Genomic DNA, 18227 nt, shown 5'->3' with positions numbered 1-18227 from the left:
CTCAATGTTAGAGATGGCTGTTTAACAGTCTGATGGCCTTGAGATCGAGAGACTGAAAAACAGCTTCTGTCCCAGCTTTGATGCACCTCTATTGACCTCGCCTTCTGGATGATAGCGGGGTGAACAGGCTTTGGATCAGGTGGTTGATATCCTTGATCAGCTTTTTAGCCTTTCTGTGACATCGGGTGCTGTTGGTGTTCTGGAGGGCAGGCAGTGTGCCCTGGGTGAAGCGTTGGGCAGACCGCCTCACTCTAATGAGCCCTGCGGTTACGGACGGTGCAGTTACCGTACCAGTCGGTGATACATGATGCTCTCTATTGTGCATTTGTAAAAGTGTTTGTGTAGATTTCTGTGGAACATTTGTTATTTTACCTATTTTAGAATAGGTAAAGACCACATTAAATGAAGAATAGTCTGATGGGTGATAATAGCCTATCACTTGTGAATTATGTATTATCACTTGTGAATGATCCCCATTACGTGCAGCAAAGCGCAACTTTTCATAGTCGCACACCTCATGTAGCCTAGCCCATAGGCCTATATGTTTTGACTAAAGTGGCCAAATAACTCAAAATTAAGCATATTAATCCGCTTTACAACCGGTGAAGAGCCTTATTGGCAAACATAGGCGGTGTATGAGTTTCACGTTTGGGGAAGATCATTTTCACCATAAAAATGCTGCTTTTATAATAAAGCATTACATGCATAATCACATTTTGTGGTTACTTATGAGAATAGCGTTTTCCCGCTAATTGACTGCATCTTGGAACATTCATGCCTATAGCCTACTGCCTTAAGTGCATTGCTGCGCTTATAATGCGAATAAATAGCTTAAAATGTTGATAAACTATTAGGCTAACGTTCTGATCTGTTGCATCAGCCTCATTGCTTTTAAAGTTTTTTTGATGCGAGTGGTTGTATAATTTGGGGTCTATTGCATCCCACAACTGTCCCAGAGTATGTTTGGAATATGTATTTCTTCTTCCAATAGAATAGGTCAACTTTTGTACTATGGGCGATAGCATATTGACATAGGCCAGTGCTTTTGCTGTTTGTTAGGCCTACTCATCTTGTTGCTGACGACAAGTAGGCTAAACGTGGACAGTTCTAGCATCTTCAATATGCGCCTCGAAATTCGATAAGAAGGACGTGCGCAGTTGCATCCCTGATGTGTGCGTCTTCACTTGTAGCCTACTTCTTAGCCGAGAGGCTTTGAGAAGGACCCGAGAGCACGTGACGTGTGAGTGAGAGGTGCTTCGGAGCATGGCAGCCGGGAGAAGGGAATTATAATTATTTTATTAAGCCCACAACGGCCACTTTGGTCTCAAAAGGTATTGATTTTTTTAGGGGTCGTTATGGACACACAAGGGGGAAGCTGCCAGGAAATTCAAGGCCTGGTGGGAATATTATCAAGGGCTTGCTAAATAGGGAATGAGAGACTGATGAATTGTGTGCAGCCTGCACAAGAAACAAAGCAGAACTCGTGCCTTTTTTCAAATCATCATTATTCGAGTCGCATCATGCAACCTTAGAATGTATTAAAAATCAAAACATATAGCCCAACGTATGTCTCATCTAAAGTTTCATAAATAACTTTAAGCATATACAGTGCATCCTGAAAGTATTCAGATCCCTTTCCCTGTGTGAAATAAGTTTTGATTTAGAATGGACCATTATCATGCACTCAAGGGAATGGGGAAACTAAATACATGTCATCTATGCACTTAAATAGCTAATGGAGAGCACTTTTCCCGTGGTTCATTTTCATGCCAGCCAGGTAGGCTATACTCCTGTTGCAAAGCAATGTGCTTAATATTAAGAAATTGAGAAATAAATAGTAGGCCAAGCCTATAGAAAGATGATAGGTCCTCCACTTCTTTAAAAGATGCTATCAAAACTCTGTTTTCTCTCGCAATTGCAGAGAGAAATGTTGCGCAACGTGCTCATTGGCTCTCATGAAGTGTTTTGATTTGAATTTTGGGAAAAAATGCATTGATGTCACAGTGATTAGTACCAGGCAGTTAGCAAGTTTGGTAGGCTACGAATGACCATCGGCAGCATCAGAGCTTGAAGAAGCCTAGTTACCTTGACTAAATGGTCACGACCGCCGATGTGGTGGTAATGTGTTCACCGTAACAGCCCTAGTATCGGACGATAATTCAACCAATATTCAATAAATAGGATGATAAAATGGTATTTCATGCTTATTTGAACACTTGCTTATTTGAACACTTGCTTATCTGAACACTTGTGACCATTCTCATGATGTCATTATTGCCACAATGTATGAAATCAGCATTTGAAGCATAGTTATAGGACAAATGCTCTTCTGGATGACAAATCATGAGAATTCAATGTGGGAAAATGACCCCCCCCCCCCCCCCCCCCCCCCTGTCATAGTCAGCTATGTCGGTATCAGTAATTTTTGTCTCCCAAGAATCGGACCCGATAAAACACATTGGTCGGGCTCTACTTTTATGATTTTCAGGGCAGTTATGTTCCTAAATCGCTGACGGATGTACTGTCTGATTCCAATGAGTGATATCTTATTTTTTTATCTTATTTCAAATATTGTAGAAATGTTCATTGTTCACACACACAGTCAGTACCTCTGGCAAATTGATAAACATCTAAATAGCACAGGGGAATCAAAGGTTCAAGCAGTGCGTTTTGAATGAGTTTCATTCACAGGGTCAAAACACACACGACTGCTGTTGGCTGAGCAATTTCCACACTACTCTCAAATAGTTTCAATTTACAAGATGCAGACATGAACCCTACTTGACAAAAGAGCTCTTTATTACCAATGATTGGGGCACATTTTTACGCACAATTCACTGATCACTTGATGTTTTCTCTTGAATTGTCATCATACTGTACATAGCCTTGATGACTTGGATTTGGAATTTGGGTATGTCAGTTGGTTGTGTAAGCCAGCCAAGCCTACTTGTATTGATCATATACTGTAACTCTTCACAAGCAGTACTGCTGTCTCGCTCCACAATCTTTAAAACTGGATGTCATAGCTCCCATAACTGTAAGTTGATCAACCATGTTCAATGACAGTAGAGTAAACCCTTTAACCCAGCTGATCCCACTCTGTAATCCAGTTCATCCAGACCAATTATCCAGCAGTGGAATGCAAGGATGGACCATCACTAGTGGCTTTAACTACTGACAGTCAGAAGGTTATGACATGCCAGACTTCCAGCCATTTACACTTAGTTTAAATGTTTACATTCAGCCTTCATCCCACTCTGCCTGTATGAGATGGGTTAATGTAGCTGCTGACTGACTCTTTATTTCCTCCTGAAGCAGCTGGACTGGTGAGGTGACCAGTGTCCCGTTCCCTACAGGCCACACCCTGTTGACAGTCCAGGGACTCAACACTGTGAGGCTCAGAAATGTCTGTTTTTCCTGAAGTCTTATAGGGTGTGGACTGTGGAGTCTGTCTTCTCCTCTTGCTGTCTGTAAAGCAGCCTGCTGGCTCTCTGAGGTGACCTTGTCTGGCCTACTGTAGTCTACCCTGACAGGCCATGTACTTTTTAATATATACTGAACAAAAATATAAACACAACATGTCAAGTGTTGGTACAGTGTTTCATGAGCTGAAATAAAACATCCCAGAAATGTTCCATACATACAAAAAGCATATTTCTCTCACATTTTGTGCACAGTTTTGTTTACATCCCTGTTAGTGAGAATTTCTCCTTCGCTAAAATAATCCAAGAAGCTGATTTTAAACAGCATGATCATTACACAGGTACACCTTGTACAGGGGACAGTAAAAGGCAGCTGTAAAATGTGCAGTTTTGACATACAACACAATGCCACAGAGGTCTCAAGTTTTGAGGGAGTGTGCAATTGGCATGCTGACTGCAGGAATATCCACCAGAGCAGTTGCCATAGAATTGAATGGTCATTATCTACCTTAAGCTGCCTTCAATGTTGTTTTAGAGAATTTGGCAGTATGTCCAACCAGCCTCAACTGCCTCAAATGTGTAATCACACCAGCCCAGGACCTCCACATCTGACTTTTTCCCCTTTGGGCTCATCTGAGACCAGCCACCCGGACAACTGATGAAACTGTGGGTTTGCACAACTAAAGAATTTCTGAACAAAGTCTCAGAAACCGTCTCAGGGAAGCTCATCTGCGTGCCCGTTATCCTCACAAGGGTCTTAACTCCAGATCGGCGTTGTAATTGACTTCAGTGTGAAAATGCTCACCTTCAATGGCCACTGGCAGGCTGGAGAAGTGTGCTCTTCACAGATGAATCCCTGTTTCAACTTTATCGGGCAGATGGCAGACAGCGTATGGCGTTGTGTGGGGTCAAGCAGTTTGGTGATGTCAATGTTGTGAACAGAGTTCCCCATGGGGTTATGGTATAGGCAAGCATAAGTTACGGACAACGACCAATGTCGTGCCATTTATCCACCGCCATCACCTAATGTTTCAGCATGGTAATGCACAGCCCCATGTCACAAGGATCTGTACACAATTTTTGGAAGCTAAAAATGTCCCAGTTTTCCATGGCCTGCATACTGACCAGACATGTCACCCATTGAGCATGTTTGCGAAGATGTTGCACTGCATGAGGCAAATGGTGGGTCTCGACCCCGCCCTGTGCAACTGGGTACTGGACTTCCTGACGGGCCGCCCCCAGGTGGTGAGGGTAGGCAACAACATCTCCACCCCGCTGATCCTCAACACTGGGGCCCCACAAGGGTGCGTTCTGAGCCCTCTCCTGTACTCCCTGTTCACCCACGACTGCGTGGCCACGCACGCCTCCAACTCAATCATCAAGTTTGCGGACGACACAACAGTGGTAGGCTTGATTACCAACAACGACGAGACGGCCTACAGGGAGGAGGTGAGGGCCCTCGGAGTGTGGTGTCAGGAAAATAACCTCACACTCAACGTCAACAAAACTAAGGAGATGATTGTGGACTTCAGGAAACAGCAGAGGGAACACCCCCCTATCCACATCGATGGAACAGTAGTGGAGAGGGTAGCAAGTTTTAAGTTCCTCGGCATACACATCACAGACAAACTGAATTGGTCCACTCACACAGACAGCATCGTGAAGAAGGCGCAGCAGCGCCTCTTCAACCTCAGGAGGCTGAAGAAATTCGGTTTGTCACCAAAAGCACTCACAAACTTCTACAGATGCACAATCGAGAGCATCCTGGCGGGCTGTATCACCGCCTGGTACGGCATCTGCTCCGCCCACAACCGTAAGGCTCTCCAGAGGGTAGTGAGGTCTGCACAACTCATCACCGGGGGCAAACTACCTGCCCTCCAGGACACCTACACCACCCGATGTTACAGGAAGGCCATAAAGATCATCAAGGACATCAACCACCCGAGCCACTGCCTGTTCACCCCGCTATCATCCAGAAGGCGAGGTCAGTACAGGTGCATCAAAGCTGGGACCGAGAGACTGAAAAACAGCTTCTATCTCAAGGCCATCAGACTGTTAAACAGCCACCACTAACATTGAGCGGCTGCTGCCAACACACTGACACTGACACTGACTCAACTCCAGCCACTTTAATAATGGGAATTGATGGGAAATGATGTAAATATATCACTAGCCACTTTAAACAATGCTACCTTATATAATGTTACTTACCCTACATTATTCATCTCATATGCATACGTATATACTGTACTCTATATCATCGACTGCATCCTTATGTAATACATGTATCACTAGCCACTTTAACTAGGCCACTTTGTTTACATACTCACCTCATGTATATACTGTACTCGATACCATCTACTGTATCCTGCCTATGCTGCTCTGTACCATCACTCATTCATATATCCTTATGTACATATTCTTTATCCCCTTACACTGTGTATAAGACAGTAGTTTTGGAATTGTTAGTTAGATTACTTGTTGGTTATTACTGCATTGTCGGAACTAGAAGCACAAGCATTTCGCTACACTCGCATTAACATCTGCTAACCATGTGTATGTGACAAATAAAATTTGATTTGATTTGGTGGTAACACCAGATACTGACTGGTTTTCTGATCCACACCCTACTTTTTTTTTTTTTTAAGGTTTCTGTGACCAACCGATGGAAGTCTGTATTCCCAGTCATATGAAATCTATAGATTAGGGCCTAACTTATTTATTTCATTTGACTGATTTCCTTTTATGAACTGTAACTCAGTAAAATCTTTGAAATTGTTGGATGTTGCATTTTATTTTTGTTCGGTGTAGAACGTAATGTGGAAATGTATCCTTATGGTTTCCACTGCCTGAGAAGAGCTCTGGATTTAAAGTTTATTTTCATGTCTTTCATTAGCGGCTTCATCATTCCTGATACACACCAACATAGAAAAGCTTAAAATGACTCAGTGCGGCACTAGAGAAAGTCCACAAACCATTTTAGGCTGTGTCATCCATCCTGTGTAGCTAGAAATGAAGCATTGGGTAAGCCAAATGGAATTAGTGACATGCCCTTCTGTTTCCCTCCCTCTCTCTGTTGATATCTTATTGTGTGTCCTGGGCAACAGCACTTTGGCCTAAATAAACCAAAGCACTACAACTCCAGTGTGAGAGCCCTAATGTGTCTGTTTAGTTCACAGACACCAGGCATGTGGATAATCTGATTTATGCCATATAGGCTAGTGCCCTGGGCTTGCCAACCAGCTGTTGGATGTCATCACATTGAGGGTGACAGGAAATCTGCCCTAGTGCCCTTATTGGTCAGATGTAGGAGATGGATAAAAACAGATTCATATGGTTTGTTAGTGCAATTTTATATAAAATAAAGAAAATGTAAAGAATATATTTTGGTTTATTTGTTATTGAATTATAAACCACTTACCAACCTAGAATCTGTGTGACAATCAATTAACAATAAATATAATTTAACTGTGTCAGCAACCTCTCATATATGGAAACGCGCGTGGAACCAACCTGTATTTTGGCGTCTATAGAAGTGACCTTTTAGAATCTAGGGACCACCACTACATGGCTCAACCGTGATAATGCATTCAAGCAGGACAGCAGCAAGTACTGTATGACCATATACTGTACATGGAAGGTTATCAGTTCGTCTCAATGTTCTGCTCTGGAGAGATGAGTCATCGTTAACCAGTGTTTGAAAAGCTTCTCATTTGTTATATTTCTGCATCTCCCCCCTTTAGTGAAGATAGGATTACCATGTCCAGTCTCATTCTCCTCCTCCGAGGATTGTGTATCACGTGACCTCATAACTCCAGGCCCCTCTACCTGCTTTGCCAATGGCTGATTCTTATCAAAGTTATTAAATTGATGAAACATTTTAGTAGGACAAAATGCAGAATATTATCCACTGTGACTGTTTGTGCTACGCTTATTTGTAATGTTTCAATGCACAGCTTCACTTAAAACCCAGACTTTATAGGGTTTGCAATCATTCTGCTATGTGACTATTACATCACTCAGTTTTTGTGTTTATTATATTTATATTTATATTATAAATTAAGGCAGTTGCTGCAGTACTCACTCTATTCTCTCTCTGTCCATGTATCTTATCATGTGTGTGTCTGTTAGTGGCCAGCGAGGCTCCAGTGTCCAGACCCACTCCTCTGTATGGGCAGCCGTCGTGGTGGGGGGAGGATGATGCTGAACACGGTGAAGGACAGCAGCCAGACGAGGACCCTGCAGGTCTTGAACAAACACTTCTCTACTATTCGTATACTATCAGTTCATTTGTTTCTCCGGATATGTGAGCGTGAGCATGTCACTCTGAAAGAGGCCTGGCACTTCAATATTGTTATTAGCTGTGCTAACTCATAAAGGTTACAGCCAAATGTATTTGATTAGAGTGGCAAGCATAATACTTTGTTATGCATCACACCAAAAGTTTTCAATACATCCATTGAGAGATGGATGGTGTTTAGCTCTGTAGTGCCGACTAGTGACCAGGAGCTGCCAGTGTCACACTGAGCCAGGTTGGTCCAGGGCCATCCCAGGCCAGCGGGCAGTGCCTCGTGATGGATTACCCCTGTAAGACCAGGGGACAGGGTGGAGGAGAGAGGAGGGAGGTTGACTGTTAGCCTCATGCTGCCCAGCCTGGCTGGAACAGATTACCACTCTCCTTTGGACTCCAAGCTCCCACAGTGACATTTCTTCACGGCCAGCTGGCCTGGCACCCATTGATTGGCTGATGTTTTTGTTTGTTTACTTAGTCAAGCCACCTTATTATTTGTGGCTGCAGATTTATAGGGAATACTTGGCAGAGTTTTTCTGTGATTTGTTTTCCTTTGCATATTTAATATTTCATTCGAGTAGTGTCTGTGATTCCTTCCCTTACCCAACTCATACTGCATATCCTTTGTGCCTGCAGTTTACAGTAGGGCTGGGAATTGCCAGGGACCTCACAATATGTTATTATCATGATAATTAGGTGTCGTTATGATATATCCTGCGTTTCTCATGATTCTCACAATTCTGTGCATTGTGATTCGATATTGCGATTTGATGTTCCAAAAATATTGCTCACTATATGTCTGCTGCAGAAAGATGAGAGAGCATGATAAAACTAGTTTTGATCAGTCAGGGAAATGAAAGTGTGAGTTTTGGCGCTCACAAGCGCTAGCTAATGCTAATGATATCAAATATCAATATAATATCGTCAAATAATATTGCGATATTCAACTTTATTGATTTCCCCGCCCCCCCAAAATCACTAGTTTACAGTATTGGTCTGTATAGTATTTATCTATATTGTCCCCTGTGTCTGCCCCTACAGAGAATACTAACGAGAACTACAGACAAGAGGTCAACGGCTCCCTGTCAGATAGCCAGGCCAAGTCCATCTACTCGCACCACAGGGAGCCCAGCTACTTTGAGATCCCCACCAAGGAGTTCCAGCAGCGGGAGCTCCAGGAGGTTCCCACTAAGGACACTGGCCCCCCTGCTGTCCCTGTTCTCCCCCCAACCCCCACCCCCACACCCCCTGTGGTGCAGAGCCACGCCTCCTTCACCATCGAGTTTGATGAATGCATGCCTGGTAAAATCAAGATCAAAGACCATGTGACCAAGTTCTCCTTCCGCCAGCAACGCAAGCTCCTGAGTAAGGAGGCGGTCACCGCACCCACGGAGGTGATGTCAGCAGAGAGCAAGGTGGCTGATTGGCTGGACCAAAGCGATGTGCGCATGATGCAGAGGTGGTCTCGGACAGAGGACATTTTCAGCACCAACAGTGACCTGCCCATCTACAACAAGGCTTCCACAGGTGAGTGACTCAATGATTTATACACTGAATCCACCGTTACTGTCAGAGCTTTCAAGTTAACATGTTTCTGTATTTACCGTCAGGCCATCACCATGAGGATGGGACTCGGGGCAACTCTGAGGATTCTGTTGTGAACGGGAAGCAGGTTATCCAGTCAAAGCCCTCTAGACCCTTCACACCCCCTGACTCAGAGGACCTTCTGTCCAGCTCCCTTCCAGAGACTCACTCCCCTCCTCAGAGCCAGGGCAAAGAAGACCCCCAGCAGGCCTTCGTCATCGAGTTCTTTGATGACAATCCACGCAAGAAGCGTTCACAGACCTTCACCAGCAACACAGTCCAGCCCGACAGCCCGGCCCTTAGGAACAAGCTGGAGAAGAAGTTGAGCCCCAGCTCCCACACCCAGCAGTATACCATACCCCTGAAGGGCCCGGGCTCTGGAGGCCCCCAGAGGGCCGGCTCCCTGAGGCGGGAGAAGACAGAGGATCGGATCAATACTAGCTTCTCTTCCCAATCCTCCTCCATACAGCCCAGGCCCTTTAGAAGTGTGGGCCGGAGGTCTAAACTGGCCCAGGACTTCACTGCTGAGTTCCTGAGGGAGTCCAGACAGGAGACTAGACCGAGCATGAACACAACCTGGGAGAGGAAGACTTCACCTGTGTCTCCTACCATCAGCCCACCACCAACAGAAATGGCAGCAGTGCCCAACTCCCACCATACCCCACCAAGCCCCCCTCAGCCCCCTGTCCCATATCTGACTCAGACCTCCACCGTCAACCAGCCTGTGCCCCTGAAAGCCCCTCTAATATCCCTGGTCAACCACACCATGGAGGCCGCACGAAGCCTGGAGGCCGCACGGAGCCTGGAGGCCGCACGGAGCCTGGAGGCCGCACGGAGCCTGGAGGCCGCACGGATCCTGGAGGTTGGAAGCCCCAGAAGCTTGGGGAATGAGGAGGACGATGCCTTGAGTGAAGCAGGCACCTACACCATCGAGACAGAGGTCCAGGATGAAGAGGTGGTGGAGGCACGCAGCAAGATAGACCAGGCAAGTCTTTTTGCCTTACTCTCTGTAATAGTCTTATCTCTCCAAGTTTGTTTTAATATCACACCTTGTCATGCCATGAGCTTCAGCCTGAGAACCTGCTTTGTCAAGTATCCGACAGCCATGCTATCTAACAAAAGCCTTCATGGGTGTCACACAGGAGCGCAGAGGACTTGGCAGCCGACAGCCCTGGAGCGACAGCATTCACACATCATGCTTTGTTTCTGACAGGTGTTTGGGGTTGTTGATGGGCCAGAGCAGCCCAGCGACGCTGCAGCAGCAGCATATAAGCCTGTTAAGGCTCAGGACAGGGAGGAGCGTAGGGAGAGTAGCTCTGTGGATCTAAGGCCAGCTCCAGGGCAGGGACAGAATCAGCTGCAGGTAAACCCCCAGCCGGCCTCCGTGTGGTGACAGATTCCCAGAGCTAACGCAATCAAACAAACAAACAATCAATCAATCAATCAATCAGTCATTTAATTCATCTACTGGGTCAATAAACTGGGAAGCACAAATCTGCATGTTTTGGTCTCTTGATTCTCCATGGTTTCTCCTTATCTCCCTCGCAGATTTTGTGTAGTGTCTTTTGGTTTATGGTGGTGTTGTAGTTCTTTACTTCCTGCTGGGTTTGGATGTGACCAACTGGTTTTCTCTTGTGGTGTCCTTGGTTTGAGGAATAGGAATGGCTTTGTGGCGGTTGGCATGTTTTTGCTATCCTAGGATATTTTTTTATATCTGAAAATGACACTAACATCCCTAGCTGTATATGTGTCTATTCCCTAATAGATTTTTAAAGCGTAAATTATAATTTCTTGAACGGGATTGTGTTATTTTTCCTTGTATTGTAAGCGTTATTGTGTTTACTGACTGCTGTTGTGACATGAATAACTAGTGATCCTTCATGCAGGTGTCTGGTGGTTCTAAGTGGGTGTCTCGCTGGGCCAGCCTGGCAGACAGCTACACAGACTCTGGCCCTTCCTCAGGCCTCTTTGACATCCCCTCACAGATTGAGCTGTCAGAAGGAGGTAAGTCACCTGATGGGAATTTGCACAGAATTTGAAATGATAATGAGTTATAGCCCTGATTATCAACTTCATAAAAAATGCATCCTTCTGTTTCCATTCAGTTGGTGGGAGGACCGGCTATCAGGCGATGCTCAGTCACAACGTCAAAAGTGTGGAATCAGAAGGCCAGAGTTCCAGAACACGGCGGATTCTGCCTCAGGCACCGTTGGTGGAGAAGAATGAGACTCCAACTCCCAGCATTCTTGTCCATCAGGACACTTACTCTACCTATGATGTCAGAGAGAAGAGCTCCAGAGCCCTCTGTCCACAGGAGGGACTCCACAACCTGTCTGTACAGGATGACCTAGACCCAGACAGCCTGAGTGATGCCAGTAAGTCAGACGACGGCTCCATCGTAGAACAGAGGACGACGCCCACACCAGATATGACAGACAAGAGTTCATCTCAGAGCAGAGAAGAGGAGAGGCCCAGACTTCCACCCAAGTCTACATCATTCTACATCGACTCTGAGGAGCGGGGATCCAGACCCAATACGCCCAGGACTGAGAGAAAACTACCACCTCCTCCTAATACACCACAGTTCTCCACAGCCACCCTGACCAAACAACGGGGTGGACAGGACTCACAGAAGACTGTGAAGCCCAACTCGTCAGCTCCCAAGCAGGACTACCAGGGTAGAGTCAGCCCTCAGCCCAAGGAGATCTCAGTGTCTCTGGTCAGGCAGGAGAGCTTCACTAAGGACCAGCCAAGTGATGCTGCACAGGTCACCAGACTCCCCCACATCTCCAGCCAGCCTGCTCAGAATGACCCAGACCCTGCTGAGGTGTTCCAGGGTATCTGCAGCCAGGACACCCACTCCTACCTCAAGGAGACTGAGGACGCTCTGGCTGCCCTGGAGGCCAAGCTCCAGGCCCAGACTGATGTAGTTCCCTGCCCCATAGATGACACTCTGTCTGGGGAGTCTGACATGGACTCAGCCAGCACTGCCAGCCAGCGCAGCAACCAGACTACACCCAAGACCAGATCTAAGAAGCCCTCTATCACCTGTGGCCTTCAGAGGGAGAGGTCCTCTGCCAGCTCCTTCACCCAGGAGCCCAGTCGCCAGCCGTCAGCCCATAATCGCCTGTCAGAAAAGCAGCGGTCTCAGGGAGAAGATAGCAGAGATAGTAAGCCTGAACCAGGCAGGAGGCTGGGGATGAGACGTAGTGTGAGCAAACATGGCTCCATGGACTTTAGCGATGACCCCCAGGGCTCCAACTTACCCTACTGGCCTGATACCATTTCTTCAGACCAGGAGGGCTACCGGCCCACTGCACGCAAGAAGTACACCACCCCCCTGCAGAAGGAGGAGTCTTCTAAGTCCTCCAAAGGGTCCCAGGCCCTGAGCCGCTCCAACAGCATGTATGCCCCAAGGCCTACTAGAGCCTCCATGCTTCGTCGGGCTCGCCTGGGCGAGGCGTCCGACAACGAGGGCACAGAGACGGACAGGATCTCCCAGGAGGCCAGTGGGACCACCAAGGACAGTAAGAAGCAGCTCTCCAGGCTGGACATGCTGGCTCTGCCCCGGAAGAGGACCAGCTCCTTCACCACTCCCAGTGATACAGAGTCCTCCGCAGCCAGGACAGGCTTCTCCAACCGCAGCACAGAGTCCAACAGCGGCTCTGGGCGTAAGGCCTCCGTCGCCAGACCCAGCTCTAAGCCTGTGCTAGGCAGGGCCTCTGGAGCTCCCTGCAAGCCCATCACCCGCGGCCGCTCCAGCAGCGCCAAATACACCAGCAGCACAGCCAGTGAGTTACACACACAATCTACTCTTTGCAAAATATGATATAACATTAGTCTTTTGACAAAGTGGTCATTACAGGTAGAAACATCTGTCTTAAGTGTTTAAATATGTCCCAGACAATCTTGAAATGTTTCAGAAATGTAATGAAACATAAAAATGTCAACTTCTGGATTGGAAGCATCACAATGTAGGTTTGCGTAAAGGAGACCAGTCCTATTAATGATCTGGATGAATTGGTTTAAGTGAGTTTGAGACAATTAGTTCAACTAACAAGTAAGGGGGCAAGCCTAGGTTGTATTCTTCTGGAGAGTTGTTTCATGAGCCATGGTTTAAAGGTCCCTGACCTTTGGCTTTTAATAAGGACCTTCACTAACAACACTTATGCTGAATTTCTATTTGTAATTTAAATATAACCCCTGCAATTATTTTCTATAGGGGCAATTTCACGGTAACAGATGCGGATTTTTCACTTTAAAATGTATGCAAAACAAAACCCAATGATTGCAAAGTTCAACAAACTATACAACTCAATGCACAATGACTCAACAATTTCCACATAAAATCTTACAAAAACACATTTAGTTGAAGAACAGTGCAGATGCAAAGTTTGGTAACAGAATGACAGCACAAACTGCCATTCTGTTACTGTGGAGTTGTATGGTCTGTCTTACTTTGCAATTATTGTTTTTTTGTTTGACACAGCTTTTAAGGTGAAATCAGTCTCAGCATCACTCTGTTACCGTGGAATTTCCCCTAGAATACCTGTGGTGAAAGTGGATACCATCTGCTCAATGTTCTCATAATCATTATATAATGTTCAATCATAACACGACTGTCTAGAAAATTCTGAGAGTATTGTGGGTCAGATGTCGAATACATTATCCTTTGAGCGATAATAATTACATTTCTCTTTACTTTGTGACTTCTTCTATGGTCTTCAACAGTATTACTATTTTTTACGGTAGCCATTACTATTGTTGGGTTGAGTGCTCATTTCAGGTTGTGAATGTTTTTGAATAAAAGAAAATCCTAATGAATAACATATACAGAAAGACAGGTTGTGATCTTGCATCAGTACATTTACCATCTGAATGAGCACTTCTACAAAAACACTTCTGTATGGGTCTCTGGGGTATATTTGGGTGTTTTTGCGATATCTGGGGTTTGTAGTTTTTTTGCGGTGTCCTTTTCATGGTGTCTCTGTCTTTTCCTGCCTTCCTTCTCCTCATCCTCCTAACCTCACAAACACCGTTCAAACCAATTCATGGCTCCAAGGCTCCAGACGACGGCAGAAAGGCTCTGACTATACCTCCACCTCGGAGGAGGAGTATGACTCTGGTAACCAGATCACCCCTAAACACAAACGCTCCCAGACCCCCTCAGCCTCCCGCTCCCAGCCCCTCATCCCCCCGCGCCCCAGAGCCCGCTCAAGAGACTCGGACCAGGAGAGTCACGAGGGAGACGCCTACCAGAACTGGTCCTCCCACAGTGCTGAGATAGCAAAGTGAGTTGAGATAGCAGGGGTACAACTAGGGCTGGCTCCAGGCATAAACGGCCGCTTAGGGCACCAGACTCTTTTTTTTAAATTTATTTATTTATATATATATATATATATATATAATTTATTTATTTTTAGGATCTCAATCAGTGTCTCAACATTGAGTTAGAAATTTGTTTGTGCATCAGCATTTTTTCTCTTTTTATGTTAGCCATTAGCAGTCACTCACTGATGGCTAGCAATCATTTGATTGGTAAGTCTGTCTAACAAGCTATCTAAACATGTAGTAATCATGGCCAAATACTGACCGGGACCCTGACATCCAGGGAGCCCCCATGGATTTTGTTAGTCACTCTCACTCAGATATAATTAACATGGCATTAGTCATGGCAAAATGTATAGAATTGCAGAAAATTGGCTTTAAAACTGTAAAAGAATTCTCTCCACCCCATGACAATTTTGTGGGGATATTACAGGAAATTAGCTGTAAAAATGCCCTAAACAATATCTCTGCCCCTTGGCAAAATTAGAAAAACAGCATTACATTTCTTATAAAATTGCAAAAATGTCTCTCCGCCCCATGGCAAAATGTGTAAAACCTCTGAAAGCTTGCTTCAAAACTGCAACACTTTTTTTCGCTCTTGGAAGAGTGCCTGAGGTGTCCCTATGTTGGTCTGTTCTCCCCTTCTAGACTGAGTCAGGACCTGGCTAAAGATCTGGCCATCCTGGCCAGGGAGATCCATGACGTGGCTGGTGATACTGATCCTCAGAGCTCTTCTGGAGTGGAGGCCAACACACCTGCCTCTACCATGACCACCCAGGACGAGGTATGTTAACCACACTGCCAAGTCACACACTTATGGGCCTGATGGAGAGCTTTTCAATTTATATATTTTCTTTAGCACCCATTAAAGTATATCCGTACCTGTCTTTACTGGTTCATGTTACAATGGCTGGAGATGACATACTCAACCTTTAAACCAAGAGTTTCCATTCACTCCATGCTATCAGACAGCACAGCCATCTCCTCAGGCTGCCCAGCCTTCTCAGGTGCAGATTTATCAGTTCACTCTCACAACAACATTTAAATTGGTTGCTCTCACATCTGGGGCCAATGCAAAACATTCCGCTGTCAATAATGGGGTCGTATCCATGGATTCATCTTGATCGCTCTGTTCCTATATGTTACCTTATGATTGGCACATATCGTAACCACCCTTAACTAATGTCTGGCTCCTGTTGTATTGCAGTTGGTCCATCCTATTCCTGAGGCTGGTGTGAACTACCAGAGAGCTCCCCCTGGTTCACCTGCTGCCGGGGACCCCGACCAGACCATGATGAATGAGCAGGAACACAACTCTAAGCACAGAGGATGGAACCAGGAAGAGGTTAGACAATAACATTGTTCATACCATTTCAATCCCTTTTGAGAATTTAAATTTAAAAGCAAATAGATTGTCTCTTGATAAGTTGCTGTTTAGCCCAGCGGTGATCAGCCTTGTCTTTGTAAAGTGGAGAGCTGACTGAATGTCTGTCATCTCTCTCTCCAGGTTGTTGTTGATGACCTTATGCTGAATCCAGTGTCCCAGATCTCTCTGGCTATTCGAGAAAACACAGAGCAACTAGCTGAGAAAATAAAGTAAGAATGTTTACCTTGACAAGAAGCATGTGTAAAAGTTCACAATACTTTGTCAGGCCATTCTCCCCACAGCTCATACCAGAACCAGATGAGAAGTTGTATTAATCCTCTCTGATATGCAGTTAGCTCTGCATGACTAAGTGAGTGATCACAGCCTGCCAGCATGGTTAATGGACTGAAAGTGAGTAGAATATGCTGTGTTGGGCAGATAGTCTATCCTTAGGGAGATATGGGACATCAGATATTCAGTTTAGTAATTCCTCATTTTATACGTGGTTGCTTTGTCTGTACTCAAGCTAGATTTTTTTTGTGCTTTCAGGGTACTATTCCACAACAAACAGGACATTTGGGAGGAGATTGAAGCAAAGATCAATGCTGAAAATGACATCCCTGTCCTGAAAGGCTCAAACAAGGTTGGTATTTCGAGACTTATTGGACCAGGTTTATAGGTATTTCCGATGATTGTTTATTTCCCTCTGCAGTGTAAAATGTCTATCTGTATTTCAGGAAATCACATCTATTCTCAAAGAGCTCAGAAGAGTTCAGAGACAACTTGAAGGCAAGTGCACCTTCATCACAAATCTTGAGTAAAATCTCCATGTAAACAAGCATCACTTAAAAGCTTTATTTCTTTTTTTGTCATTTGCTTTTCTCCCTCAGCATTTCAGATGTTGATTTGTGCCAAATTTGTCTGTCCCCTTCCCAGTCATCAACACCATCATTGAACCCAGTGGGAACCTTGAACCAGCCAAAACTTCCACTCCTATCTCCCCCTCCTCAGCCAGTGTAAGGCCATCCAGGGCCCCTTCGAGAGACTGGAGATCATTAGGTTCCCAGCGGGGTGAGGGTGGGGTCTCCTCTTCCAGCTCCAGGTCCAGTGAGAGTGTCAGGAGATCAGCTATGGCCTCAGAGGCAGAGAGCTATGAGGTCTGAGGTTCTGGAACACAGTGCCTCCTCTTCACTGCTGCGCCACAATCCCAGGTGTTGAGAGAGTGGATTTGAGAGGGGGAAATGGGTACTGCTAGAGACAACTGTGGCCCCACTGCACGATGACACTACTGCACTGTGTGTACACTACTAGAGAACTGAAATGCGTATTGAACTGCCATGGTGTGAGAAGGAGATTGTAGAAGACATACTAAAGCCATGAATTGGTTAGTTCAGCTGAGGGAAAACCCCTTTAAGGCAAGGCCATTATTGTGCCATATACAGTGCATTTGTAAAGTATTCAGACCCCTTGACTTTTCCCACATTTTCCTACCTTCCAGCCTTATTCTAAATTGTATTACATAGTTTTTCCTCCTCATAAATCTACACACAATACCTCATAATAACAAAGCAAAAACAGGTTTTTAGAAATGTTTGCAAATGTATTAAAAATGAAGAACGGAAATATATTTACATAAATATTCAGACCCTTTACTCAGTACATTGTTGAAGCACCTTTGGCAGCGATTACAGCCTAGAGTTGTCTTGGGTATGACGCTACAATCTTGGCACAATTGTATTGTTCATCATTCCCTCAATCTGGACTAGTCTCACAGTCCCTGCTGCTGAAAAACATCCCCACAGCATGATGCTGCCACCACCATGATTTACCGTAGGGATGGTGCCAGGCTTCCTCCAGACGTGACGCTTTGCATTCAGGCCAAATAGTTAAATCTTGGTTTCATCAAATCAGAGAATCTTGTTTCTCATGGCCTGAGATTCTTTAGGTGCCTTTTCGCTAACTCCAAGCAGGCTTCATGGGCCTTTTACTGAGAAGTGGCTTCTGTCTGGCCACTACCATAAAGGTCTGATTGGTGGAGTGCTGCAAAGATGGTTGTCCTTCTGGAAGGTTCTCCCATCTCCACAGAGGAACTCTGGAGCTCTGTCAGAGTGATCATTGGGTTCTTGGTCACCTCCCTGAACAAGGCCCTTCTCCCCCGATTGCTCAAACTTCTTCCATTTAAGAATTATGGAGGCCACTGTGTTCTTGGGAACTTTCAATACTGCAGAAATGTTTC

The 18227-nt window shown here is 45.4% G+C and overlaps 1 protein-coding gene across 2 annotated transcripts in view; it reads left to right on the top strand.

The window, feature by feature from the left end:
- LOC110505484 (centrosomal protein of 170 kDa protein B) overlaps window positions 1-17573 on the top strand; it is a 43158-nt gene extending 25585 nt beyond the window's left edge. The window contains exons 7-19 of one of the 2 annotated variants that reach the window (XM_036962582.1): window positions 7554-7667; window positions 8755-9240; window positions 9324-10282; window positions 10511-10660; window positions 11184-11301; window positions 11403-13088; window positions 14360-14588; window positions 15274-15409; window positions 15833-15970; window positions 16133-16221; window positions 16541-16634; window positions 16729-16780; window positions 16928-17573. In XM_036962582.1, the coding sequence (XP_036818477.1) occupies window positions 7554-7667; window positions 8755-9240; window positions 9324-10282; window positions 10511-10660; window positions 11184-11301; window positions 11403-13088; window positions 14360-14588; window positions 15274-15409; window positions 15833-15970; window positions 16133-16221; window positions 16541-16634; window positions 16729-16780; window positions 16928-17154 (4478 nt within the window). In that variant the 3' untranslated portion in view covers window positions 17155-17573. The remainder of the gene's footprint in view (window positions 1-7553; window positions 7668-8754; window positions 9241-9323; window positions 10283-10510; window positions 10661-11183; window positions 11302-11402; window positions 13089-14359; window positions 14589-15273; window positions 15410-15832; window positions 15971-16132; window positions 16222-16540; window positions 16635-16728; window positions 16781-16927) is intronic. The other variant, XM_036962583.1, reaches the window with a different exon arrangement.
- Window positions 17574-18227: the final 654 nt, after the last annotated feature.

This window comes from Oncorhynchus mykiss, chromosome 25, assembly GCF_013265735.2.
Source record: "Oncorhynchus mykiss isolate Arlee chromosome 25, USDA_OmykA_1.1, whole genome shotgun sequence".
NCBI classification, from domain to species: domain Eukaryota; kingdom Metazoa; phylum Chordata; class Actinopteri; order Salmoniformes; family Salmonidae; genus Oncorhynchus; species Oncorhynchus mykiss.
Note: the sequence above shows the minus strand (reverse complement) of the source record. Positions and strands in the feature narration are given on the sequence as shown.